Below are 18,018 nucleotides of genomic sequence, written 5' to 3'. Positions count from 1 at the left end.
ATGTTGCTTCTCAGGATGGCACAGCTCTGGGTGTGCCCCCGCCAGCCTGGGGTGACAGTGGGACGGGTAGGGCTCTCTTCTACTCTGTCCTTGACCACAGACAGCTGGTAAACTCCACGAATTGGCTGCTGTTGCTTATACTGTTTTCAGTAATGCCACCAGGCAAATATTCCTCTATAACGTAATCCAATCAAAATGTAGCTTCTTGGAAGGAAATTTCCAAGGTCAGGGTCTGCTCTTTGTTCTGATCCCAGAATGACTCCTCCCAGCTATCTTAATCCCAGGTTCTCTTCCGAAAACTAGCTGTCTATACTCCAGGCTGTATCTTAATCTGATCTGCTAATCTCTTGCTAATTTCCTTGCATCAGAGTTTCTCTTAGGAAGAGCATTGTCTGAAAGCTGAGACCTCTAGAGCAGAGTTTGATAGAAGACTATAAAACAAAAAAGATAGCTATGTCGTCTGCATGGGAAATGACTAGGAATTTGTGGTTGGAGTATGAACAGAGGGAGAGCAGAATAGAGAAGAGGGGGTCAGTCAACATGGAAACTTCAGGAAAAGTCAACCAGGAAGAAATAAGTAGTACTAGAATAGCCACAGGATTTCTAATATTTGTTTCTGAGTTGTATGTGATGCTGCTACAAAAATCCTCTCAGATTCTTTGAGACTTCAAAGGCAGCTACGAATGGAGGCTTGTACTGGCGATACTTTGAGAGAGAAGGGATCTTTTTCTGAAGGTTGTCGCCCTTTAGAGAAAAGAATACGTGGGGTGACAAGGTGACCCGTAAACTGATTCAGAACTCTAGAAGGACTGTTTCCCATTCTTTTCCCATCTCAAGAATCTCCAGAGGGATGACAAGGGGAAAACAAGTTTACCCACTGCTTGCGGGAAAGAGGCTCAGCCTATTCTACTTAAACCTCAAAGGACGGTGTGACCCCAGCTAAATTTAGGCCCCTCACATATGACATAATACTCATGACCACTTTAGGAGGTAGGTATACAGATAAAGAAACTGAGACTTATGGAGGTGAGGTCATTTGCTCATTATCACATTACCAGCGAGTGAGAAGCCAGCATTCCAATCCGGGTCTGACTCTAAACCCCTGCTGTTGTTGGTTATATTATTCTTCTGATCACATCAAAACCCTTCAGTGGCTGCCATTGCTTCTGAATAAAGGGCCAACTCCTTAGCCCAGCATTTAAGATCTTCCTTAATCTGGAAACCAGAAGCTTTTGTAATCTTAATATTATGACTCTTAAAAGTAGAAACTAGAGGAATTTCTCTGGGACTGTGGTTCTTGTTCTTGAATCATGCTTTTCTAGGAACCTGCGTTCATCTCTGTGGACCAGCCTCACCGACTGGGCCTTGGCAGAGAGTAGCTAAATCACCTTGATATGTGGGGGGAGGCAGGTCCTCTTCTTGTTCTGGGAAACTTTTCGTGTTTTTGCTGCCCAACTCCTGTGCCACTGGGTTCTGTCTGTCTGCCAAGGCACCTGCCTGTTACCATTTGCTGGGCCTCTCTGATGCTGCCATCTGTCTTCCTGCTGAGATTTCCACCTCGCCCTTGCCAATACATTCCCCTCATTCTTGGTTCCGCTTGGCTGCCTGAATTTACATTGCCCTTTGATGGTTCTTCACTCAAGTTCCAGTCACACCCTAATTGATTGGTCTAATTTTCAGGTTCTGGCCATCCCCATCCACTCCCATAACTGAATGAGGCACGTTTGTGAAACTTTGGATAACGTACAGCAAATACGTTAAGTTCGTGGGATAGTTGGCAGCACCGGCCTGAATAGAGTGAAGGTTGTGCAGGGGAGGGAAGACGAGAAATGATTATAATGTTCTTAGTACATGTGCAAGTTGGGGACCGTAAAAGAAAGAAAAGATCAAGACAGAGAGGAAACTTAAATAACATAAGCTTTCAGTTGTTACATTCTCATTTTTATGTCTGATCTAAGGAATGGATCTTGGGACCTAGTTAATTAAGTTAACATATGGTCAGCCTTGCAGCCCATGCTGGTTGCTGCCACATTTGAAGCCACTTTCTCTGAAGTGAGAACCAACTCATTTCCACCTTGGCAGACTTAGAACTTTCCTTTCTGTGACCCAATGCTAAGGTGACTGGGACTCATAAAACACCATCAGTATAAAACTCACAAGAAAAACACATAATTCGATTCCTACTAGTCATTTTGGAAGATATGTATACGTTTTCTAAAACAAACATATTACATCCCAAGTCTTTTTTTCTAGTCAGTTACAGTGAGTAATACTCCTGATAAAGCTAAGAAATATATTAAGATAATAGAAATGCTTGTAAGTTATTAAAACTACCTGTATGAGTTATGTATGGATGACTTATGTCCCTGACATGATATCTTTTCCTTTATTACTGTGAACACTAACCATTTGAGACTACTTTCTAAGAAAGAATAGTGACAATACAAAGATAGTAAAACATAAGGGCAATTGTTAGTTCTTAGGAATGAAAAAAGAAAAAGCAGTATCATCACTGAAAGAGAGCAGGAATGCTAGCTTTTTTTCTTATTCATCAGTCAATCCTTCACACATTCATACCATGAAATATGAAATGAAAATTCACTACATCTCTAGTTTGCCACCCGTGGTTATGGCTAATACACATACACACAGTAATAACATAAAAATGGAAAGTCTAAATTTCAACGATAGAACTTCTGTAAAGGCTGAATTATAATCACAAAATCACAGTTGTTTTTGTTACATAAAATAGTTTATATGTGGTAGGTTGAGGACACTCGAGAGTTTGGATAAGCTGACTGCAAATAATTTTAAAAATTAAATATTTGTATCTAGCATAAATAAATAAATGTTTTATTAATGCCCTGTTGGAGTAAACTAAAAGTTTTAAAACATGGCAAGTGAATTGAAGGGGCAGCAGATGAAGACAAATGTCTAATATTCATGGTAAATATTGGTTTATTTCTCCTAGCTGTTGTACTGGGGACATGATAAGAAGCTGATGTCATCAGATAACGGAGTAACTCCTGAGGAATCTTTCTAAGAAAAGTAGGGTTTGGCAGCTGTTTGTAAATGGAAGCTATATTCCTTCCTTTTCTTTATAGTTTGTTTCAAAGAACTGTCAATTAAGACTTTTTATAAGGGGAAAGAGTTCCTAAGTTCTGTAAGTTTCACTTTCTGAAGAGAAAGTATGCTGATGACGTTATAAGTTCTTTGAGAGTCAAAGTTACTTTAGAACTTTTGCTATCTCCAAGCACAGTTCTGAGTTGGTAGTAACAATTCAATAAATATTTACTGAATAGGACTGGATTATTTGTGCAAATGTTAGCCAGTGAAATGAATCCAAATCTCTGAACTTTGTACAGAGGATGGGTTTGGAAAAACTTTAAGAGGAAATTCTTCTAGGACTTTATACAAGGGAGCTAATTTGGACAATTTTTTTTTTTAACATCTTTATTGGAATATAATCGCTTTACAGTGGTGTGTTAGTTTCTGCTTTATAACAAAGTGAATCAGCTATACATATACATATATTCCCATATCCCCTCTCTCTTGTGTCTCCCTCCACCCTCCCTATCGCACCCCTCTAGGCGGTCACAAAGCACCGAGCTGATCTCCCTGTGCTATGCAGCTGCTTCCCACTAGCTATCTATTTTACATTTGGTAGTGTATATAAGTCCATGCCACTCTCTCACTTCGTCCCAGCTTACCCTTCCCCCTCAAGTCCATTCTCTACGTCTGTGTCTTATTCTTGTCCTGCCCCTAGGTTCTTCATAACCATTTTTTTTCTTTAGATTCCATATGTATGTGTTAGCATACGGTATTTGTTTTTCTCTTTCTGACTTACTTCACTCTGTATGACAGACTCTACGTCCATCAACATCACTACAAATAACTCAATTTCGTTTCTTTTTATGGCTGAGTAATATTCCACTGTATATATGTGCCACATCTTCTTTATCCATTCATCTGTTGATGGACAGTTAGTTTGCTTCCATGTCCTGGTTATTGTAAATAGAGCTGCAGTGAACATTTTTGTACATGACTCTTTTTGAATTACGGTTTTCTCAGGGTGTATGCCCAGTAGTGGGATTGCTGGGTCATATGGTAGTTCTATTTTTAGTTTTCTAAGGCACCTCCATACTGTTCTCCATAGTGGCTGTATCAATTTACATTCCCACCAACAGTGCAAGAGGGTTCCCTTCTCTCCACATCCTCTCCAGCATTTATTGTTTGTAGATGTTTTGATGATGGCCATTCTGACTGGTGTGAGGTGATGCCTCATTGTAGTTTTGATTTGCATTTCTCTAATGATTAATGATGTCGAGCATTCTTTCATGTGTCTGTTGGCAATCTGTATATCTTCTTTGGAGAAATGTCTATGTCTGCTGCCCATTTTTGGACTGGGTTGTTTGTTTTTCTGATATTGAGCTGCATGAGCTGCTTGTAAATTTTGGAGATAAATTCTTTGTCAGTTGCTTCATTTGCAAATATTTCTCCCATTCTGAGGGTTGTCTTTTCATCTTGTTTATGGTTTCCTTTGCTGTGCAAAAGCTTTTAAGTTTCATTAGGTCCCATTTGTTTATTTTTGTTTTTATTTCCATTTCTCTAAGAGGTGGGTCAAAAAGGATCTTGCTGTGATTTATATCATAGAGTGTTCTGCCTATGTTTTCTTCTAAGAGTTTTATAGTGTCTGGCCTTACCTTTAGGTCTTTAACCCATTTTGAGTTTATTTTTGTGTATGGTGTTAGGGAGTGTTCTAATTTCATTCTTTTACATGTAGCTGTCCAGTTTTCAGAGCACCACTTACTGAAGAGGCTGTCTTTTCTCTATTGTATATTCTTGTCCCATTTATTAAAGATAAGATGACCATATGTGTGTGGGTTTATCTCTGGGCTTTCTATCCTGTTCCATTGATTTATCTTTTTGTTTTTGTGCCAGTCCCACACTGTCTTGATTACTGTAGCTTTGTAGTATAGTCTGAAGTCCAGGAGCCTGATTCCTCCAGCTCCATTTTTCTTTCTCAAGATTGCTTTGGCTATTCGGGGTCTTTTGTGTTTCCATACAAATTGTGAAATTTTTTGTTCTAGTTCTGTGAAAAATGCCATTGGTAGTTTGATAGAGATTGCATTGAAGCTGTAGATTGCTTTGGGTAGAATAGTCATTTACACAATGTTGTTCTTCCAATCCAAGAACATGGTATATCTCTCCATCTGTATCATCTTTAATTCTTTCATCAGTGTCTTATAGTTTTCCATATACAGATCTTTTGTCTCCTTAGGTAGGTTTATACCTCGGTATTTCATTCTTTTTGTTGCAATGGCAAATGGGAGTGTTTTCTTAATTTCTCTTTCAGATATTTCATCATTAGTGTAGAGGAATGCAACAGATTTCTGTGCATTAATTTTGTATCCTGCTACTTTACCAAATTCATTGATTAGCTCTAGTAGTTTTCTGGTAGCATCTTTAGGATTCTCTATGTATAGTATCATGTCATCTGCAAACAGTGACAGCTTTACTTTTTCTTTTCCGATTTGGATTCCTTTTATTTCTTTTCCTTCTCTGATTGCTGTGGCTAAAACTTCCAAAAGTATGTTGAATAATAGTGGTGAGAGTGGGCAACCTTGTCTTGTTCCTGATCTTAGTGGAAATGGTTTCAGTTTTTCACCATTGAGAACAATGTTGGCTGTGGGTTTGTCATATATGGGCTTTATTATGTTGAGGTAAGTTCCATCTATGCCTACTTTCTGGAGGGTTTTTATCATAAATCGGTGTTGAATTTTGTCAAAAGCTTTTTCTGCATCTATTGAGATTATCATATGGTTTTTATCCTTCTGTTTGTTAATATGGTGTATCACATTGATTGATTTGCATATATTGAAGAATCTTTGCATTCCTGGGATAAACCCCACTTGATCACAGTGTATGATCCTTTTAATGTGCTGTTGGATTCTGTTTGCTAGTATTTCGTTGAGGAGTTTTGCATCTATGTTCCTCAGTGATATTGGCCTGTAGTTTTCTTTCTTTGTGACATCTTTGTCTGGTTTTGGTATCAGGGTGATGGTAGTCTCGTAGAATGAGTTGGGGAGTGCTCCTCCCTCTGCTATATTTTGGAAGAGTTTGAGAAGGATAGGTGTTAGCTCTTCTCAAACTGTTTGATAGAATTCGCCTGTGAAGCCATCTGGTCCTGAGCTGTTGTTTCTTGGAAGATTTTTAATCACAGTCTCAATTTCAGTGCTTGTGATTTGTCTGTTTATATTTTCTATTTCTTCCTGGTTCAGTCTCAGAAGGTTGTGCTTTTCTAAGAATTTGTCCATTTCTTCCAGGTTGTCCATTTTATTGGCATAGAGTTTCTTGTAGTAATCTCTCATGATCCTTTGAATTTCTGCAGTGTCAGTTGTTACTTCTCCTTTTTCATTTCTAATTGTATTGATTTGAGTCTTCTCCCTTTTTTTTTTTTTTTTGATGAGATTAGCTAATGGTTTATCAATTTTGTTAATCTTCTCAAAGAAACAGCTTTTAGTTTTATTGATCTTTGCTATTGTTTCCTTCATTTCTTTTTCATTTATTTCTGGTATGATCTTTATGATTTCTTTCCTTCTGCTAACTTTCGGTTTTTTTCTTCTCCTTTCTCTAATTTCTTTAGGTTTAAGGTTAGGTTGTTTATTTCAGATGTTTCTTGTTTGTTGAGGTAGGATTATATTGTTATAAACTTCCCTTTTAGAAGTGCTTTTGCTGCATCCCACAGGTTTTGGGTTGTTGTGTTTTCATTGTCATTTGTTTCTAGGTATTTTTTGATTTCCACTTTGATTTGTTCAGTGACCTCTTGGTTATTCGGTAGTGTATTGTTTAGCCTCCATGTGTTTGTATTTTTTACAGATTTTTTCCTGTAATTGATATCTAGTCTCATAGCGTTGTGGTCGGAAAAGATACTTGATACGATTTCAATTTTCTTAAATTTACCAAGGCTTGTTTTGTGACCCAAGATATGATCTATCCTGGAGAATGTTCCTTGAGCACTTGAGAAGAAAGTGTATTCTGTTGTTTTTGGATGGACTGTCCTATAAATATCAATTAAGTCCATCCTGCTTAATGTGCCATTTAAAGCTTGTGTTTCCCTATTTATTTACATTTTGGATGGTCTGTCCATTGGTGAAAGTGGGGTGTTAAAGTCCCCTACTATGATTGTGTTACTGTCAATTTCTCCTTTTATGGCTGTTAGCATTTGCCTTATGTATTGATGTGCTCCTATGTTAGATGCATAAATTTTACAATTGTTATGTCATCTTCTTGGACTGATCCCTTGATCGTTATGCAGTGTCCTTCTTTGTCTCTTGTAATAGTCTTTATTTTAAAGTCTATTTTGTCTGATATGAGAATTGCTACTCCAGCTTTCTTTTGATTTCCATTTGCATGGAATATCTTTTTCCATCCCCTCACTTTCAGTCTGTATGTGTCTCTAGGTCTGAAGTGGGTCTCTTGTAGACGGCATATATATATATGCGTCTTTTTTTGTATCCATTCGGCCAGTCTATGTCTTTTGGTTGGAGCATTTAATCCATTTACATTTAAGGTAATTATCAATATGTACGTTCCTATTACCATTTTCTTAATTGTTTTGGGTTTGTTATTGTAGGTCTTTTCCTTCTCTTGTGTTTCCTGCCTAGAGAAGTTCCTTTATCATTTGTGGTAAAGCTGGTTTGGTGGTGCTGAATTCTCTTAGTTTTGCTTATCTGTAAAGGGTTTAATTTCTCTGTCAAATCTGAATGAGATCCTTGCTGGGTAGAGTAATCTTTGTTGTAGGTTTTTCCCTTTCATCACTTTAAATATATCCTGCCAGTCCCTTCTGGTTTGCAGAGTTTCTGCTGAAAGATCAGCTGTTTAACCTTATGGGCATTCCCTTGTATGTTATTTCTTGTTTTTCCCTTGCTGCTTTTAATATTTTTTCTTTATAGTTAATTTTTGATAGTTTGATTAATATGTGTCTTGGTGTGTTTCTCCTTGGATTTATCCTGTATGGGACTCTCTGTGCTTCTTGGACTTGATTAACTATTTCCTTTCCCATATTAGGGAAGTTTTCAACTATAATCTCTTCAAATATTTTCTCAGCCCCTTTCTTTTTCTCTTCTTCTGGGACCCCTATAATTGTAATGTTGGTGCGTTTAATGTTGTCCCAGAGATCTCTGAGACTGTCCTCAATTCTTTTCATTCTTTTTTCTTTATTCTGCTCTGCAGTAGTTATTTCCACTACTTTATCTTCCAGGTCACTTATCCGTTCTTCTGCCTCAGTTATTCTGCTATTGATTCCTTCTAGAGAATTTGTAATTTCATTTATTGTGTTGTTCATCATTTTTTGTTTGCTCTTTAGTTCTTCTAGGTCCTTGTTAAACATTTCTTGTATTTTCTCCATTCTATTTCCAAGATTTTGGATCATCTTTAGTATCATTACTCTGAATTTTTTTTCAGGTAGACTGACTATTTTCTCTTCATTTGTTTGGTCTGGTGGGTTTTTACCTTGCTCCTTCATCTGCTGTGTTTCTCTGTCTTCTCACTTTGCTTAACTTACTGTGTTTGGGGTCTCCTTTTTGCAGGCTGCAGGTTCATAGTTCCCGTTGTTTTTGGTGTCTGCCCCCAGTGGCTAAGGTTGGTTCAGTGGGTTGTGTAGGCTTCCTGGTGGAGGGGACTATTGCCTGTGCTCTGGTGGATGAGGCTGGATCTTGTCCTTCTGATGGGCAGGACTGCATCCGGTGGTTTGTTTGGGGGTGTCTGTGACCTTTTTATGATTTTAGGCAGCCTCTCTGCTAATGGCTGGTGTTGTGTTCCTGTCTTGCTAGTTGTTTGGCATGGGGTGTCCAGCACTGTATCTTGCTGCTCGTTGAGTGGAGCTGGGTCTTAGTGTTGAGATGGAGATCTCTGGGAGAGCTTTTGCCATTGGATATTACGTGGAGCTGGGCGGTCTCTGGTGGATCAATGTCCTGAACTCGGCTCTCCCACCTCAGAGGCAGAAGCCTGACACCTGGTCAGAGCACCAAGACCCTGTCAGCCACACAGCTCAGAAGAAAAGGGAGAAAAAAAAGAGAGAAAGAGAAAAATAAAATAATATAAAGTTATTAAAATAAAAATTAAAAAATAAAAAATAATTTTTAAAAATAAAAAATTAAAAAGTAATTAAAAAAAGAAAAAAGGAGAAGAAAGAAGAGAGCAACGAAACCAAAAAACAAATCCACCAATGATAACAAGCACTAAAAACTATACAAAATTAAAAAACCAAACGAAACCAAAACAAAACAAAGCAAAACAACAACAAAAAAATGGACAGACAGAACCCTAGGACACATGGTAAAAGCAAAGCTATACAGACAAAATCACACACAGAAGCATACACATACACACTCATAAAAAGAGAAAAAGGAAAAAAATATGTATATCATTGCTCCCAAAGTCCACCGCCTCAATTTTAGGATGATTCGTTGTCTATTCAGGTATTTCACAGAAGTGGGGTACATCAAGTTCATTGTGGAGATTTAATCTGCTTCTCCTGAGGCTGCTGGGAGAGATTTCCCTTTCTCTTCTTTGTTCGCACAGCTCCCGGGGTTCAGCTTTGGATCTGGACCCGCCTCTGCATGTAGGTCGCCTGAGGGCATCTGTTCTTTGCTCAGACAGGACGGGGTTAAAGGAGCAGCTGATTCGGGGGCTCTGGCTCACTCAGGCCGGGGGGAGATGCGGGGCGAGCCTGCGGCGGCAGAGGCCGGCGTGACGTTGCACCAGCCTGAGGCGCGCCGTGCGTTCTCCCGGGGAAGTTGTCCCTGGATCACGGGACCCTGGCAGTGGCGGGCTGCACAGTCTCCCGGGAGGGGTGGTGTGGATAGTGACCTGTGCTTGCACACAGGCTTCTTGGTGGCGGCAGCAGCAGCCTTAGCGTTTCATGCCCGTCTCTGGGGTCCGCGCTGATAGCCGCGGCTCACGCCCGTCTCTGGAGCTCGTTTAGGCGGTGCTCTGAAACCCCTCTCCTCGCGCACCAGGAAACAATGGTCTGTTGCCTCTCCGGCAGCTCCAGACTTTTTCCTGGACTCCCTCCCGGCTAGCTGTGGCACACTAGCCCCCTTCAGGCTGTGTTCACGCCGCCAACCCCAGTCCTCTCCCTGGGGTCTGACCTCCGAAGCCCGAGCCTCAGCTCCCAGCCCCCGCCCGCCCCGGCGCTGAGCAGACAAGCCTCTCGGGCTGGTGAGTGCTGGTCGGCACCGAGCCTCTGTGCGGGAATCTCTCCGCTTTGCCCTCCGCACCCCTGTGGCTGCGCTCTCCTCCGTGGCTCCGAAGCTCCCCCCTCTGCCACCCCCCGTCTCGACCAGTGAAGGGGCTTCCTAGTGTGTGGAAACTTCTCCTCCTTCACAGCTCCCTCCCCGAGGTACAGGTTCCATCCCTATTCTTTTGTCTCTGTTTTTTCTTTTTTCTTTTGTCCTACCCAGGTACATGGGGAGTTTCTTGTTTTTTGGGAAGTCTGAGGTCTTCTGCTAGCGTTCAGTAGGTGTTCTGTAGGAGTTGTTCCACATGTAGATGTATTTCTGATGTATTTGTGGGGAGGAAGGCGATCTCCACGTCTTACTCTTCCACCATCTTGAAGGTCTCTCTCCATTTATATCTTGTATTTTTTAAAAAATGATCCTTACAATAGCCCTATAAGTCATGCATCATTAAGCATGAGTTCAAAGAGGCTCATAGAAAATAGTAGGTTGCAAATTCATGTCTTCTGACCCAAATCCACTGTCCCAGTCCAAGGGCTACACTCTGTCCAGCCGTGTTTCCTCCCTGACACTCCTTCCCTGCTCAACTTTGAGTGTTCGGGAGATCAAGGACTCCTCAGAGTCACCGGCAGAGCAGCAACCTCCAAAGTGCTGGCGTGATGAGTTATTGGCCCCTGTGACTCCAACTTCAAAACCCTGTCGAGGGGCAGAAGAGCACCCCAGAAGGGCACTTCTCCACACCAGCCTGCAGAACCCCCGGGACGGGCTGGGCAGAGTGGGGCACCGCTGCCAAAACCTGCTTTCTCATTCAAATCCTCACGCTCACTCCTGGACAGTTCTCTATTCAATCATATGGTGTACAAAGGCAAATGTGGGTACAGAATGTAAGCTGATGGCATGGGATGGAAATGACGTGATCTGGGTTTTCTTAGGGTTCTTCGCTGTTGCCAGGAGGTTCCTGCTTCAGTGGTTCTCTCAGGAACTAAGGGCCTTTGCTGAGTAGTGCCACAGAAATTGTTGGCTGAGAGCTGGGTTGTTTCAGCAGTGAATGGGAGAGAAGACGGCAGCACCCATTTTTTTCTCTACCCCGCAGTTCAAACAAAAATCTGATTATTTTCTATTATCTACCCTCCTCTGTTTGGCCGTGTGCTTCAGAGAAGAGTCGCTCCAGGCACAGGGAAGTCATCTTGATTGCTTTAAACCAGTCATGGCTGACCCATAGCCTTGCCAATAATCCATGCATACATCAGTATGTGACAGGGTTCTAGCTAATGAATCATGACAGATAACCTGCTGCAAAACTTCTGGGAGAGGGTTCCTTGATCATAAGGGAGAGCCATATGTGGGAAGAGTTTCTTCCTTCTCTAGAAGAAGTGATAACTGTACATAGTGCCTGGATTTGCACAGTTGTCTTGTGAGTATGAGAAGATGTAGCCCAAGGACGTTAGTTGACACACTGTGCATATCAAAAGAGCAAGCTGGAAAAAGAACTGATGTCATTGCTGACTGGACGGATTGCTATTTTTGAACACACTGTTATGTGAAATAATATATCTACTTATATCATTATTGTTGTGGTACTTCGAGTTGAATTTTCTAGTTTGCATAGGATTATCAGAATTAGCAAATAAAAATGTAGGATGCACAGTTAAATTTGAATTTCAGATAAACAATGAATAATTTTTTAGTATGTGTTTGTCCAATGTTATACTTGTCCCATGTAATATTTGGGACATCCTTATGCCGAAAAATTATTTGTTGTTGATCTGAAATGCAAATCTAAATGGGCATCTTGCATTTTATATTTGCCAACCTTAAGCTTGTAGTTGAGTGAAGTCTACGTAATTCAGTGCTGAAAGGCTTTTCTCAGGTCTGACTGAGTATACTCTTTCAGAAGTAAAAGGTGAAAGTAGATTCACCAGTCATAGTTTGAGTATACATATTTGAAATTCAGCCTCATATGCTCAAGAAGTAATAATAATTGCCTAGAATATTTTTATTCTTGAAGCTTGTCAGTGAATTCCCACCGAGATTTGAAATATTATTGTAATGCAGATTAACAGTGGAAAGAGTCAGACCGATCTTAGAATCTCACTTTCTTTTCTTACTACCAGTATGGCCCTGGAGAAATCAACTCTCCGAGTCTCAGTATCCAACTGTGTCGTTATGAGGAATTAATAAGACAGTTTATGAGAAGCACCTATTATGTCAGACACACAATATTTCTCAAAACATATTAGGTCTCTTTCCTGTATTGATTGTGAAGAACCGTTGCAGGTGTACTGTAAGGGTATTATACCAAGAAGCAATAGAAATTCAGTCATCCTACCAAATACCTATGCGGCTCCTTCCCTCTGCATGACTTGAGCAGAATGAGTGCAGTAAGATGTAGACAAATAGGCTGCCTTGTGAAGAACCTGTATTACATTCCTGTTTAGCTAGCTGAGTTTTGCTCCTGACTGTAGGAGTGACACACATGAGATTGCTCGTAAATAGTAGCTGCTATTGTTTTCTAAACTGAAAAGAAGAGTTTTGCCTTTTCTTGAAGGACAGGGACCCATCTTATTCTTAGTATCTTCAGCATGTGGCCACACACTCAAAGGTACTGAGTGAAGTATACATGGCCAGAGAACTGGGTTCCTACTTCATGGGCAATGAACAGACCATTCCGCCTTCCTAATGTGTTATTCTACATTCAAACTGTCATGCCCATTTGGGGATTTTTCTATCCTACCTTTGTGCACAAAAACATTATTCTCACAGAGAAAAATGTAGAGCCGACAGAATGACAGCTGTGATGTCAAGTCTTACTGTGCTTCTGTGATCCTAGAGAAGACTTGGAGAGGTGGGAGACTAGCAGCTGCCCTCAAGGAGTTGAAGGGCTGTCATATGGGAGAAGGATTGCTCATGCTGTGGATTCCAAAAGGCAGAAGAACTAGAGTTGAGTGGTACTGGTCAGGTTTAAGCTATTAAAACTACCCAGTTCTGCAATGCCTCAAATGTGGTGACGTCTCCCCTGCTGAGATGTTGATCACAGACTTTGATATACCATTCTTCAGGAATATTAGAACAGTAACTGCAGCTCTTGTTTTCTTCTTAACTTCTAACATAGGAATAATCCCAGGTATCAATTCACAGGTGAGGGATTTGATCCAACTAAACCTGAAGAAACTCCTTTGCTAGTTTTAAGGCATCTGTAAAGTGTTAGTTGCAGTGGTTTTCAAACTTTGCTGCAGATTAGAATTACCTTGCAAACTTCGAAAAATCTGGATGCCCAGGCCACATCTGCAGAGATTCCAATTTAATTGGTGTGGGTTATAGCCTGAGCGTTAGGATTTGTCCAAAACTCCCTAAGTGGTTCTAATATACAGCAATTTTGAGAATCACTGAATTAGTTAGAGAGTATGATTCTGGATTTTAGCTTGGAATCTGATTTAACTAGAGGTGTAAATGAGCAACTTTTAAAACTTCTCTTGGCTCTATATTCCTCATTTACTAAAAGCGGGCAGGGGTGGCGGTGGGAGATGTACTTCTATAGTATCTTCCTCTAAAATTTTATTATTCTAGGGCCCTTCAAGGTTTATGAATTAAAAGGTACTTCACTGCTTTCTAGAAATAGAAGAGGATCTCTGTTCAGAGACCTGGGAATGATTTGCACTCTTTCTGTCGGTTTTAATGGCAGTCATAGACTGCCCTCAATGGGGATGTTTCTGTCACTCAGAGGAATGTGTGGCACCAACAGCATTCAGATGGTGGGTGGTTTCAGCAGCCCTCTGCTTGTAACTGGCATACACCCTAAATTGAGCAGTAACTGAGGATAAAAGTGGGTTTCTTTGCTCTTCTCTGTGACTCCAGAAGATACTCTGTTGCCAGAGGTAGCATCATTTGATGGATGACTGGACATTTTTCTTGGTATTTAGAGTTGATGGCTTTCGTGCTCTTTGGAGCTTGCTGCCTTGCACACAGCTTAGTGACTTGCTTGCCAAGACTTTTCCTCCCATGACCCAGGACACTCAAGTTCTCTTTAGGTCTTAATTTTACTTCTCTCCAAATGAGAGTGTGTGTTTCTTCGTCACCCTGATCTTGTAGCAACTGACTCCAGACAGGCGGTGATGGACACAGGACTCCATTTTATTCCCCCCGCCCAAGGAAATTTAAGGAGGACTCCTATTATTAGGTTTTCTCAAAGATGTTGTTTATATTTTAAGTAATTCATATTTGTTAGTGAAGTTTTATTTGCCACACAATGCACACAGAAGTAATCAGAAATGTGGACTCTCACAAGGCATAAAACATCAAAACTCGACCATATTTTATGTCTGAAATTTCTTACTTTCAAAAGGGAAGGTACTTTTAGAAGTATAGTCTCCTACTATTAATACTTCCTGAATTTTTTGTTAAAAAAATTCAAAACCCATTACCATATACACAATTCAAGATAAATTACCCAGTTAAAACTCAAACAATCCTATTGGGGGAAAATTTTTGAAACTTTGCATTCCTTGTGAAAGAGTTAAACATGTTCTTCCTATTCTGGCCGTCAGATCTCCACATGTCTACCCTGGGGTGTAAGTAAATGCTATTAGTGCACCATGGAAGTGGGAAAGAACTGTTTTTTTTTAAATCAGGGAGGGCAACAAAGCAGTAAGAAGGAGCACAGGGCACCATGTTAGTGACAAATCGCAGGAGGTGGTTCTAGAAAGGTTGTGAAAACTAGTTTCTCATTGCAGGAATCGGGTTGGGCCACTCCTTCACCCCCCTTCTCAAACACAAATATTTTCATATAATAAAAGCCTGTTCCCTATGGTTATAACCCAGCCTCCCCTCCTCCGACACCACCATTTTTAAGGGGCTTGCTGCGCGGACTTTTCCAAAGTCCCTAGGTTTTTTTTCTCCCTCTGGCCCTTGCAGAGGTGAGGCGTCCCTTCGGGGGCTCACGCCGCGTGAGGGGACCAGAAACACCCACTAGGATCCAACCCGGGCAGCCGGCGGCCCGAGCATGCGCTGAGAGTTCGTGCAGCTGGCCCTGGCTGCCGCCGCTGCCTCGTCCGGACTTGGCGAGGACTTGGGAGGGACAGCGGCGCTGGGAGGTGGCTTAGCAGAGACTTTCCAGCAACTGCTGCCCAGGACTTTTTTTTTTTTTTTTTCCCCCTTTTCCCAGGAGGCGGCGACGGCGGCGGCGGGGGGAGAGGAAGAGAAGGAAGCTTCTCCAGTTTGAGTCAATGCAGCCCTGCGGCTTTCCAGGAGGAGCGTCGCTGCCCCGATGAGCCCCCGCAGTGCGTCCCCGACTGTCCCCCGGCGGGATCGGGGCGCGGAGCCCAGCGCCGACGGTGAGTGGCCGCGCGTCTCTCGTCCTTCCTGCCCGCTGTCCCGCCAGCCCTCCGGCGGCGGCTGCCCCCGGCGCTGTGTGCTAAACTACTTGAGAGTGCTGGCTTCGGGGCTCCCCGCCGCCGGCGCTTCCCCGCGCGCCCTGCCGGGGGCGCGCGCCCGGGTGGCGGGGCGGCTGACCGCGCTCGGCTTTGTGCTCCTCGGGCGGCTGGGAGAGCCGGGTCGCGGCCGGGGCCGGGGCCGGGGCCGGGGGAGGGGGACGTGAATGACTAACCCGGCGTCTGCACAGCTGCACCGGCCCTAATTCCCGTGCGCCCCTCCCAGCTCCCCGCCCCCCGCCCCCGGCTAATCCATCATTCCGGGGCCCAAACATCATTTCTCGTGTTCTCCCGGAGAAACCCTAGTCGCCGGGCGGAATCCCAGCTCAGCGCTGCGCCCCCTCCAGTGCCCCGCGTTCACACCCGAGCTGCGGGATGGCGAAGGGGGTGCGGAGGTGGGGGGCCCAGGAACTGTCCCAGTGAGAGGGACACTCTCACCTTCGGTGTCGCCGGCGGCGTCTGTGACATCTCCGGGGGTGGGGGGGGGCGGGAGTGTGGTTTCCAACCTTCGGGACAGTTCCGAGCAGAGCTCTCCCCGAGGAGGGGCGTGGACTGAGGGAGGTTTTAAAGAGCGTCTCATCAGAATTCAGAGGACACCGCCGCGTGTCCCCTGAGAACCCGAGTTTACTGCGCGCCTTCATTCATCCGGGGAGACAATCTTTTCTCTTCCCAGCAGGTGTTATCTGAAGCCTGTTTGGAACTTTGGGGAGTTTAGGTTACTATTATAACTTTAACAAATGATTTTCGATGAAGCAATGTCTCGAATGAACTAGGCTTCGGACCAGACCTGCACCCAACTGAGGGCTGGCAGAGGAGGGATGGGCTGGGGGTGAGGAGCGCGGTGGTGAGAAGTCCCCTGTTATCCCCCGCCCTCTGCAGATCGCTGCTGTTTTGCCCGTGGGGGTAGGATGTGGTGAAAGGATGGGGCTTCTCCCTCCCGGGGCTCACAATGGCCAGAGAAGATTCTGTGAAGTGTTTGCGCTGCCTGCTCTACGCGCTGAATCTGCTCTTTTGGGTAAGTCAAGCAGTCCACTGCACCAACAGGTGGGGACGGCTGGACTCGGTTTCCTAGAGCCACCACATAATGCGCCAAAGGGCATGGCTAAGCATTAATTAATTACATGGGATCACACCCTCTATTTTTCAGAGAAGTAAATTTTGACCTTAAAATGCCTTTGATCTAGCTCAAGTTACATTTGTAATTAGAAAAAAGAAATCCACCGCTGGATACTAGTGGCAGTAAAATTAGACTTGAAGTTAATCTGGGGATATAAATAAATGCACGTGCTTGTGCTTGTAGATAAGAAAATTTTGACATACTACTTAGGGAACTGCTTGTTTTCAGGAATTTCAGATAACTGTGCAAGCCATAAATTGTTTCCTTACGTCATCCTATAAAATCTGGTGGGGGCAGAAGTCTTACTATGTTTTTGTAGGAATTCATACCCAGATATCCTATGAAAAGACTAAGTAGATTTTTCTGGGAGATTCCATATAGTCTGAAAAGGTGGTTTCCGTGTAACTATTTCTAAGTTGGCAAAGCTTTAAGGAATTTTGTGTATGCTTTTGGAAAATCCCATAACCATTTAAGGAAATAAAATACATAAAATTTAACAAGCTCATGGAAATCTTTATGCCCTATGAGTTAGTGACTTTTTATGCATTGCACCCAGGCATAAATTTTCATTAAGTGTTATTAATAATCACATTGTTATTTACAAAACTTTTATGGAAACTGAAAAAATTTAAACGTTGAATGTTGCTTCAGGAAGCTGTCCTGCTTAAGCAGTTAATTTTTTTTTTTTTTTGCCAAATTTGTGTTCAATTAATAATTTATATTCAAAATGTTCTGTTAGAATTTTTAAGGAGTAATTTATTTATTTGGCTGACTGGCTGGCATTTACCAGCTTTTTTTTTGTAGGGTTATGACATGTGGTCTCTAGAGAATGACATTTTGGTTGAACTACTCCTTATGGATGGCTCCATTTTAAGGTGACAAATTAAGCCTTACTTCAGGAAGTAATCTGAAAGATATCTAAACTGGCAACTTTTTTTCTCAACATGAAACTTAAAGCATTGAGTTGTTATATTCACCACTTGGAAATATAAAATACCTAACTGATCTTATTGCAGTTTTTAATTCTAAAAATGTACAAGTTAAATGTACATTTAATTTAAATGTACAAACTTAATTTAATTAAGGTCATTAAATTACCTGCTTAGCTATAAGGTATTAAGATTTTGAACTTTGTTTCTTTAAAATGTGTGATAATTGTCACTTCTGTTTATTAGTTTTTCACTTTTCTACTTTATTGTGTTTAATTACAGAATCATCACATTTTTATAACTAA

At 42.0% G+C, this 18,018-nt stretch overlaps 1 protein-coding gene across 4 annotated transcripts in view; it reads left to right on the top strand.

Moving 5' to 3' along the window:
* The first annotated feature begins 15,136 nt into the window (after positions 1 to 15,136).
* The window catches only part of TSPAN12 (tetraspanin 12), a 65,255-nt gene continuing 62,373 nt past the window's right edge, over positions 15,137 to 18,018 (top strand). Inside the window, exons 1-3 of one of the 4 annotated variants that reach the window (XM_061197979.1) lie at positions 15,137 to 15,154; positions 15,403 to 15,571; positions 16,547 to 16,682. In XM_061197979.1, the coding sequence (XP_061053962.1) occupies positions 16,617 to 16,682 (66 nt within the window). In that variant the 5' untranslated portion in view covers positions 15,137 to 15,154; positions 15,403 to 15,571; positions 16,547 to 16,616. Of the gene's footprint in view, positions 15,155 to 15,402; positions 15,572 to 15,956; positions 16,063 to 16,202; positions 16,344 to 16,546; positions 16,683 to 18,018 lie in introns of those variants that run through there. The other 3 variants (XM_061197980.1, XM_061197981.1, XM_061197982.1) reach the window with 3 other exon arrangements.

The sequence above is a fragment of the Eubalaena glacialis genome, chromosome 8 (genome assembly GCF_028564815.1).
Source record: "Eubalaena glacialis isolate mEubGla1 chromosome 8, mEubGla1.1.hap2.+ XY, whole genome shotgun sequence".
Taxonomy (NCBI): domain Eukaryota; kingdom Metazoa; phylum Chordata; class Mammalia; order Artiodactyla; family Balaenidae; genus Eubalaena; species Eubalaena glacialis.
Note: the sequence above shows the minus strand (reverse complement) of the source record. Positions and strands in the feature narration are given on the sequence as shown.